The sequence below is a fragment of the Pteropus alecto genome, unplaced genomic scaffold (assembly GCF_000325575.1).
Source record: "Pteropus alecto unplaced genomic scaffold, ASM32557v1 scaffold7, whole genome shotgun sequence".
NCBI lineage: Eukaryota > Metazoa > Chordata > Mammalia > Chiroptera > Pteropodidae > Pteropus > Pteropus alecto.
In genome coordinates this window covers 11,192,566-11,203,404 of record NW_006494614.1, presented here as the reverse complement: position 1 = coordinate 11,203,404, position 10,839 = coordinate 11,192,566, and the positions used below count along the sequence as shown (strand labels likewise).

Genomic DNA, 10,839 nt, shown 5'->3' with positions numbered 1-10,839 from the left:
AATAAAAACTTGGGAAATGAGATTTGTGATAAAGATAAAGGTATTCATTGATCACTTACTAAGTGCCAGACATTATACCCAACTATACCAGGTACTTTAGATACATAATATCCATTAATGCTCACAGCAGTTTTATGAAGTTTAAATGCTATTTTGATCTCTGTTTTGTAAATGGGATGTGAAAGGTCAGAGAAGTTAAATAACTTCTAAGTTTGCTTAGCTATTAGATGATTTTATAACCAGGTCTTATCATAGCTCCCAATGCTTACGCTTGTTCTGCTACTCTGTACAGCTCATTTTACACACACACACCAGGCTAAGTAAGCTGCAGTGCTTTAGAAGGATCATCTTTTCATGTATTGGCTATTGGAAAATTTAAGAAAAGCAAACTTCTATTTTTTTATTTTTAACACTCACTTTTAAATTTATTAAATTCACAAATCTGTGTTGATTAGGTTAACATTTCTATTTGCTTTTTCACAGACTGAAGGGGCTGGACTTGCCACCTGTATAGAACTATGCGTAAAAGCTCTTCGTTTGGAAGCTACAGAAAATACTGAAGTGAAAATATCTATTTGCAAGACCATTTCGTGCTTGTTGCCTGATGATCTAGAAGTTAAACGTGCTTGTCAACTGAGTGAATTTCTTATTGAGCCTACAGTAGATGCATATTATGCTGTGGAAATGTTATATAACCAGCCAGACCAGAAATATGATGAAGAGAATCTTCCAATACCAAATTCTCTACGCTGTGAGCTCTTACTTGTATTGAAAACTCAGTGGCCCTTTGATCCAGAATTCTGGGATTGGAAAACCTTAAAACGACAATGTCTTGCATTAATGGGGGAAGAAGCATCCATTGTGTCTTCAATTGATGAACTAAATGACAGTGAAGTTTATGAGAAAGTAGTAGACTACCAGGAAGAGATTAAAGAAACTTCTGTGAATGGACTTTCTGGTGGAGTTGGTGCTAATTCTGGTCTTCTTAAAGACATTTGTGATGAAAAGCAGAAGAAGAGAGAGATAAAACAATTAAGAGAGAGGGGATTTATATCTGCTAGGTTTCGGAATTGGCAAGCCTACATGCAATATTGTGTGCTATGTGACAAAGAATTCCTTGGTCATAGAATAGTACGACATGCTCAAAAACATTACAAAGATGGGATTTACAGTTGCCCCATATGTGCAAAGAACTTTAATTCTAAAGAAACTTTTGTCCCTCATGTCACATTGCATGTTAAACAGTCTAGTAAAGAGAGGCTAGCAGCTATGAAACCATTAAGAAGATTGGGAAGGCCTCCTAAGATCACAACTACCAATGAGAATCAGAAGACTAATGCTGTGGCCAAGCAGGAACAGCGGCCTATAAAAAAGAATAGTCTCTATTCAACAGACTTCATAGTTTTTAATGACAACGATGGTTCAGATGATGAGAATGATGACAAAGATAAATCTTATGAGCCAGAAGTGATCCCAGTCCAGAAACCAGTACCTGTTAATGAATTTAATTGCCCTGTAAGTTTTTGTAAAAAGGGCTTTAAGTACTTTAAAAATCTAATTGCTCATGTAAAGGGGCATAAAGATAATGAAGATGCCAAGCGCTTTCTTGAAATGCAAAGCAAAAAAGTTATTTGCCAGTACTGTAGACGGCATTTTGTGAGTGTTACTCATCTCAATGATCACTTACAAATGCACTGTGGCAGTAAACCATATATCTGTATACAGATGAAATGCAAGGCCGGTTTTAATAGTTATGCAGAGCTCTTAACCCACCGGAAGGAACATCAAGTCTTTAGAGCAAAGTGTATGTTTCCTAAATGTGGCAGAATTTTTTCAGAAGCTTATTTACTATATGATCATGAAGCACAGCATTATAATACCTATACTTGTAAGTTCACAAGTTGTGGTAAAGTTTATCGTTCTCAGAGTGAGCTAGAAAAGCATCTGGATGAGCACAGTATTCCTGACAAAGCACTGCCTCCTGAAGACCAACTTAATTCATCTGGAGCTCCTGTTCAGCCTTCCAGAGTGAATCAGAACTCAGAAGGGAACACTGAGAAAGAGAGCTCTGTGCTTCCTTCAGAAAATAACATTGAAAACACCTTAGCAGCAGCTACCGGTGATGTTTGGGATAAAAGCAAGGCAGAATCAGCTATCACCAAACAAGACCAGATTTCTGCTTCTGAACTCAGGCAGACTGATGGACCATTGTCAAATGGTTTGGAAAACCCTGCTGCTGCTACTCCTCTGCTTCAGGCCAGTGAGGTAGCTGTGTCCATTAAGGTGTCCCTTAATCAGGGGATCGAGGATAACTTTGGAAAGCAAGACAACTCAATGGTGGCAGGCACTGGTGAATCACTGGTTACAGACTTACATACAGCAGTTGAAGATACTTGTAATGATTTGTGTCATCCAGTTTTCCAGGAGAGAAAAGGACAGGATTGCTTTAATGAAGCTCAGAACACTCAGAATTCTTTAGTAAATTCAGAAACCCTCAAAATAGGCGACCTTACCCCACAAAACTTAGAAAGACAAGTGAACAACCTTATGACCTTTTCTGTGCAAAATCAGGCAGGATTTCAAAACAGTTTACCAACTTCCAAGTTTGAATGTGGAGGTAATGTTAAAACATCATCCAGTCTTTATAATTTACCTCTTAAGACATTAGAAAGTATCACATTTGTTCCACCACAGCCCAACCTAAGTAATTCTTTAGGAACTCCATCAGTGCCTCCAAAAGCACCAGTTCAGAAGTTCAGCTGCCAGGTTGAGGGATGTACTCGAACCTATAATTCTTCACAGAGTATTGGGAAACACATGAAGACAGCACACCCTGACCAGTATGCTGCATTTAAAATGCAGCGCAAAAGTAAAAAAGGCCAGAAATCTAACAACTTAAATACACCAAATAATGGAAAGTTTGTTTATTTTTTGCCATCACAAGTGAGCAACTCTAATAATGCATTTTTTACACCACAGACCAAAGCCGGTGGGAATCCTACTTGTTCGAATCAGTTACAGCATGTCTCACCTTCCATTTTTCCAGCTCATTTAGCAAGTTTGTCTACTCCACTGTTGCCTTCAGTGGAAAGTGTCATAAATCCAAATATACCTTCTCAGGATAAAAATGAACAAGGTGGTGGTATGTTATGTTCCCAAATGGAAAATTTGTCTAATACTACCTTGCCAGCACAAATGGAAGATCTAACCAAAACAGTTTTGCCTTTGAATATTGACAGTGGCTCAGATCCTTTCCTTCCTTTACCTGCAGAAAGTAGTTCAATGTCTCTCTTCCCTTCACCAGCAGATAGTGGGACTAATACTGTTTTTTCCCAACTGGAAAATACTGCAAATCATTTTTCCTCACAAATTGAAGGAAACAGTAATTCCTCCTTTCTAAAAGGAGGTAATAGTGAAAATGCAGTTTTTCCTTCACAAATGAATGTTGCAAATAACTTCAGTAGCACCAATGCCCAACAGTCTGCTCCTGAAAAAGTCAAAAAAGACCGAGGGCGGGGCCCAAATGGGAAGGAAAGAAAACCTAAGCACAACAAAAGGGCTAAATGGCCTGCAATTATCAGAGATGGGAAATTTATCTGCAGCAGGTGTTACAGGGCTTTTACCAATCCCAGATCTCTGGGTGGACATTTGTCTAAGCGATCTTATTGTAAACCACTGGATAGAGCAGAAATTGCTCAAGAACTTTTACAGAGTAATGGACAGCCTTCTCTTCTGGCCAGCATGATTCTCTCCACAAATGCAGTAAATTTGCAGCAGCCGCAACAGTCTACCTTCAATCCAGAAGCATGTTTTAAAGACCCATCATTCCTCCAACTTCTTGCTGCTGAAAATCGCTCATCAACATTTTTACCAAATACATTTCCTCGGACTAGTGTGACTAACTTTAACACAACTGTTAGTCAAGAAGGAAGTGAAATTATTAAACAGGCTTTGGAAACTGCTGGCATTCCTAGTACATTTGAGGGTGCCGAAATTCTTTCTCCTGTTCAAACTGGTTGTGTCTCAGATACAGCACAAGTAAATGCAACAGTGATAACAAATCCACCAGTGCCACCCCTGTTGCAGACTGTATGCCATCCGAACCCCCTGCTGACAAACCAGAATAGAACACCAAACTCCAAAACTTCCTCCATTGAGGAATGCAGCAGTTTGCCTGTTTTTCCATCAAATGACTTACTACTGAAGACTGTTGAAAATGGTTTGTGCTCTAGTTCATTCCCTAATTCCAGTGGGCCATCACAAAACTTTACTAGTAACAGTTCACGTGTTTCAGTTATAAGTGCTCCTCAGAACACAAGGTCCAGTCATTTAAATAAAAAAGGAAACAGTGCTTCTAAGAGAAGGAAGAAAGTCGCTCCTCCACTGATTGCACCTAATGCTTCCCAAAACTTGGTAACAAGTGACTTGACAGCAATGGGACTTATAGCAAAGAGTATTGAGATACCAACTACTAACCTTCATTCAAACATAATTCCAAATTGTGAACCTCAGGGTTTGGTGGAAAATCTAACACAGAAATTAAATAATGTTGACAATCAGTTATTTATGACTGATATGAAAGACAACTTTAAAACCAATCATGATTCCAATACAGTGTTAGCTCCTTTAACATTAAAAACTGAAAATGGTGATTCCCAAATGATGGCTTTGAATTCATGCACAACTTCAATAAATTCTGATTTGCAGGTTTCTGAAGACAATGTTATACAAAACTTCGAAAAGACTCTTGAAATTATTAAAAGTGCTATGAATTCTCAAGTACTTGAGGTAAAAAGTGGATCTCAGGGTGTTGGTGAAACATCACAGGATGCTCAAATAAATTATAACATTCAGCTTCCTTCAGTAAACACTGTACAAAATAACAAATTACCTGATTCTTCTCAGTTTTCCTCCTTCATAGGTGTCATGCCGACGAAAAGTAACATTCCTCAGTCTGAAGTATTACATAAGGAGGATCAAATACAGGATATTTTAGAAGGTTTACAGAAATTAAAATTAGAAAATGACCCATCTACTCCAGCATCCCAGTGTGTACTAATAAATACATCAGTAACACTGACTCCCACTCCTGTGAAATCAATTCCAAATGTTACAGTTGTTCAGCCAGTTTCTGAAATTATAAATAATATTCAGTTTAGTGACAAAGTTAATAAACCCTTTGTATGTCAAAACCAAGACTGTAATTATAGTGCTATGACAAAGGATGCACTGTTTAAGCACTATGGTAAAATTCATCAGTACACTCCAGAGATGATTCTTGAAATTAAGAAGAATCAGTTGAAATTTGCTCCGTTTAAATGTGTAGTACCTACATGTACAAAAACATTTACAAGAAATTCTAATCTCCGGGCACACTGTCAATTGGTACATCATTTTACAACAGAAGAGATGGTAAAGTTAAAAATAAAAAGGCCTTACGGAAGAAAATCTCAAAGTGAAAATTTGTCAGCCCCACGAATTACACAAGTAAAAAAACAGCTAGCTACAACAGAGGAAAATAAAAGGGAATTTCCATCTGCTTTAGAATTGGGAGCAATGACGGAAAATGCCCTCAGTAATATAGCAGTGATTCCAGAAAAACTACTTACAGAAAAAAAAAGTCCTGAAAAAACAGAAAGTTCTTCACAAGTGGTTACAGCTACTTCAGAACAATGTAATACAAATTCCCTCACAAACATACAACCCAACGGACGAAAAATTAGGAGATATAAAAAAGAAAAGGAGGAGAAAAAGCGCAAGAAGCCAGTTTCCCAGTCCCTTGAGTTTCCAACAAGATATAGTCCCTACAGACCTTATCGATGTGTTCATCAGGGATGCTTTGCCGCTTTTACGATACAGCAAAACTTAATTCTGCATTACCAGGCTGTACACAAATCAGATCTACCTGCATTTTCTGCAGAGGTTGAAGAAGAAAGCGAAGCTGGTAAAGAAAGTGAAGAAATTGAAACTAAACAAACTGTGAAAGAATTTCGATGTCAGGTGAGTGACTGTTCTCGAATTTTCCAAGCAATTACTGGTCTAATTCAACACTACATGAAACTTCATGAAATGACCCCTGAAGAAATTGAAGGTATGACTGCTTCTGTGGATGTTGGGAAATTTCCATGCGACCAGTTAGAGTGTAAATCTTCATTTACCACATATTTGAACTATGTCATTCATCTTGAGGCAGACCATGGAATTGGGATAAAGGGAAGTAAAACTGAAGAAGATGGCATATATAAGTGTGACTGTGAAGGCTGTGACCGTATATATGCGACTCGGTCTAATCTTCTTCGACACATTTTTAATAAGCATAATGACAAACATAAAGCTCATTTGATTCGGCCAAGAAGATTAACACCTGGTCAGGAAAATATATCAAGCAAAGCAAACCAAGAAAAGACAAAGTCGAAATATCGGGGGTCAAAACACAGATCTGGAAAGGAAGGAACCAAAATGCCTAAGACCAAACGAAAGAAAAAAAGTAGTTTAGAAAACAAGAATGCAAAGATTGTACAGATTGAAGAAAATAAGCCTTATTCTCTGAAACGGGGAAAGCATGTATATTCTATAAAGGCTAGAAATGATGCCTTATCTGAGTGTACAAGCAGATTTGTAACCCAGTATCCATGTATGATAAAGGGGTGTACATCGGTTGTTACAAGTGAAAGCAATATAATTAGACATTATAAATGCCATAAATTATCTAAGGCATTTACATCACAACACCGCAATCTTCTTATTGTCTTCAAACGATGTTGCAACTCAGAATTAAAGGAAACTTCTCAGCAAGAAATCAGTAAGAGTGATGTGAAAGAATCTGATACATGTGTATCAGAGAGCAATGATAACTCAAGAACAGCTACAGTTCCACAGAAAGAAGTTGAAAAAAATGAAAAAGATGAAATGGATGAACTAACAGAATTATTTATTACAAAATTAATAAATGAAGACAATGCAGGCATGGAAACCCAAGCTCATACCTCTTCAAATGTAAGTAATGATTTTCAGGAAAATAACCCCTGCCAGTCAGAAAAACAAGCAAGTAATTTAAAGAGAGTTAATAAAGAAAAAAATGTCTCCCAGAATAAAAAGAGGAAAGTTGAAAAAGTTGAACCAGCACCAGCAGTTGAGTTAAGTAGTACACATAAAGAAGAAGAAACTGCTGTTGCAATTCAAACCACTGAGGAGCATCCTGCATCTTTTGACTGGAGCTCATTTAAACCAATGGGATTTGAAGTATCATTTCTGAAGTTTCTTGAGGAGTCTGCAGTGAAACAGAAGAAAATTGCTGACAAAGACCATCCAAATAGCGGAAATAAAAAAGGATCCCATTCAAATTCAAGAAAAAATGTTGATAAGACTGCTCTAACTAGTGGAAATCATATATGCTCTTGTAAAGAAAGTGAAACCTTTGTACAGTTTGCCAATCCATCACAGCTTCAGTGCAGTGATAATGTAAAAATTGTTTTAGACAAGACTCTGAAAGATTGCACTGAGCTTGTCCTAAAGCAACTTCAGGAAATGAAACCTACCGTCAGTCTGAAAAAACTTGAAGTACATTCAAATGATCCAGATGTGTCTGTTATGAAAGAAATCGGTGTGGGTAAAGCTACGGGGAAAGGGCAGTACTGATAGTGTACTGTAAATAATGTCACTTAAAATTTTGTTTTTAAATAGGAAGCCATCACGCATGCTAGAATTGTGAAACTTTCTCATTATTTTTTGTTGACATGAATTAACCTGGCTAAAAAAAGGAAAAAAAAAATACATGACATTTGTCATGTAAAACTTTTTTTTATCCCTATGGGACTTGAACAGAATCAGAACTTCAGTTATTGTAAATAGATGAGCTAAACCTCAAATTTATATCAACCAATTGCCCTTTTCATAAACTAAAATGAATTATCTGTGTGATTGATGTTTCACCAGATCTCTGCTCATGTTTAACAGTACTCTTTGTTTGTAGATACCTTTTTTGTATATATTTATTATTGTAAATCATGTGCTGCCACCAGCAGTGTGTAAGTCTAAACTATTAAATGACACATTTATATTTGGAATTTTAATTTTTAACTAAGTGATCAAGTTTTTAAAACTACTTTTATTGTTTTAAATTAAGAATTTTTTGAACTAAAACTAGAAACTGCCATTGTTCATTAATTTTTACATAAAGCATTTATTCACAAGATGATCTCAAAATTACTTTTCACAAAGTAGGCACATTATATCAACACCTTGCTCTGCTTTGTAAATTTACCATCCAGAATTTTGGGGTGGTATTCATGTGAAATTAAAGCAGATTCTTTAGCAGTTTCCTATAGCTACAGTTTTTTTTTTCAGTGCTTCTAATGGGATATAGTTAATATGATTCCATGAAATATAATGGAAATGTGAATAAAGAATTTACTACATCAAAGATTTTAAACATTTGGTATTAACAAAAATCCTTTGTGAATGTGATAGAAACTAGTAGTGTGGAGCAGTGTAAATATTTGAGGTGGTGATTTGTGAAGTAGCCCAGTATTGCCTTAAATAAAATCACATTTCATTTCTTGTTTTATACATGTGATCTTATAAAGGTTTTTTTTCCCCCATTTTCTGAGATTTATAGATTGGTGTATAGCTTTAAACTGTATAAACTTTTGTGAAAAAATTTTTAAAACGTTTTTATAAATCTTAAAATTGGTATCATCAAAGTGAGCCCATCTTGTGTTTATAAAATGCAAGAGTCCTTAACATTTATAATTACATAGATAAAACACTTTCTATAAGGAAGTTGAATGTTTTGATTTTACTGTTTATAGATGTTAGATTGTACAGATTTGTCTGTATTTTCCCACCATATCTAATGATACTTTTTTCATTAGATTGGTCTTCCAGAGCAGTATTAGTTGTTATAATTGATTATTTTGGTTATTCAGTATATAGTTAGCTCTTACTGTTTAGCTTTATTCACCATATTTATACTGTGGATTCACAGCCAGAGGTAGAGATTATTTCAGGAGAATTTATGACCTTCATTTTAAGTCCAACTAATATCAGTACTGGAAACAAAAGAAAACATCCTTTCAAATTGACTTTTGTTTCTGTTTGCCATAAATAGTAGCATTGATTTTTGACTTTGTGTTTGTTATAAACCAGTTGTATTCACAATATTATTAGCCTGAAATATTGATGATATTGTGATGATATAAAAATGTGTATATTCCCTTTGCAACATCAGATTTGCAGGAAAAATGAAGCACTTAACATTAATTGAAATTGCTGGTACTCTGAATAAATAAGCATGGTCAAGGAGTGAATTATTTTTTGGGGGGGGGAAATGTTTTTTAAGTTTTGTTATTATAGTTTTATTTTTAGGAACTAATGGGTTATACTGAATAGTTGGTTTCACCTCCTTAAGGGGTTTATTACCAATATGCATAAAACGACATATTAAAATCCCTACTCTTTGGTAAGTCCACTGTTATTTATTAAAATAAAAGTTCTTATGGGTGACTAATAGATGTTTTTTCCCCCAAATTAACAATAACTTGGAATAATTTTAATATTAAAATTTTGTTACCAACTCATGTTTTTGTACAGTTTTCTTAGAAGTTGACCTAGCTCTCAAAGGTAGGCATTTGGCAAAACTGCCCTATTTAGTGCAATAGTAAGTAGGTTTATTTCTGATTTATTTAGTGATGAGCCACTGTTAAGTGAAAATGCCAGTGTATTGGGGCTTTTCTTTTGCTCGTTAGCTTAAGAAAATTGACCACTAAATGTTTCTGTAATTGTTCTCTTACATGTCAGTGGAAAGAGTTTGGCAGCATTGAGTTAAATTTTTATATTCCAGGTTCTGTATGCTAAAAGTTATGAAAGAGTGGGCTTTTTAGCATAGAACAGAAAAATCAAATTATGGTATAAAATAAATATGAATTTATAGAATAGCATATTGGTAAAATTTGATATAGAATGTAATGCCTAAGTATTAAAAAAGAAAGTATATATTTTTCATGGTATACTTTTCCTCAATCTGTTGTCTTAAGATATTTTCCTCCTACAGCCTAAATTTGTCTAAGGTTTCATCATTAAAATGATTTTTTTCCTCATAAACCGAAAGAATTTGAATCTTACATATCAAAAACATTACTTGTTCTTAATACATTATTGTGTTAAGTGAAATATAACAGTTTGGGAAATTTTCAGCATTGTTAAATTCAGCATAGTTAAATTATTTTAAAGGGCTAGACTAGTTTTAACAAGGCACATTTTGTTCATTTGGTAAGCCAATACAGTTGCTATAGCTATTAAGATAAAAGTACATAAATACAGCTAGAGACATCAAAGAAGGAATGCTCTTATTTGGGGGACAGAAGGAGGTTGGTAGTTATGAAAGTTTGTAGAAAAGATGAGTCTTGAAAGATGATGAATAGACATCAAATGGTCAGAGGGAGGAAAAATTCTAGGCATGGAGGTATAAAGCTCCATAATGCATTTGCAGTGCTGTAGGTGGTTTGTGTGGAAAGGGAGTTGGAGAATCTGAAGTAGAAGAGGCAGATGGGCCAGATCATGAAGGTTCTTGTATATCTTGTTTTTTAAATGGTTACCGAATGTGTTTAAGTTGAACAGTGTGATCAGGTACTAATTTCAGAAGAATAATTGGCTCTATGGAGAGGACAGATTGGATAAGTTGGAGATAAAAAGCAGGAAGAATTAAAGTAGTCCAGGCAAAAAATGGTGGGAGCCAGAAGAAAGCGAATATTAATAGAGTCAAGAAAGAGACTAATGGATGAGAGGTGTTGAAAAATAGAGCAATAAGGTAGCCATTTTTCAAAATGTTTATTTTGGTGA

General features: G+C 35.3%; 1 protein-coding gene across 3 annotated transcripts in view; it reads left to right on the top strand.

Moving 5' to 3' along the window:
* The window catches only part of ZNF292 (zinc finger protein 292), a 79,844-nt gene extending 70,340 nt beyond the window's left edge, over positions 1-9,504 (top strand). For 2 of the 3 annotated variants that reach the window (XM_025042531.1, XM_025042532.1), the window contains exon 5: positions 484-9,504. In XM_025042531.1, coding sequence (XP_024898299.1) covers positions 484-7,638 — 7,155 coding nt within the window. In that variant the 3' untranslated portion in view covers positions 7,639-9,504. The remainder of the gene's footprint in view (positions 1-483) is intronic. The other variant, XM_006926331.3, reaches the window with a different exon arrangement.
* Positions 9,505-10,839: the final 1,335 nt, after the last annotated feature.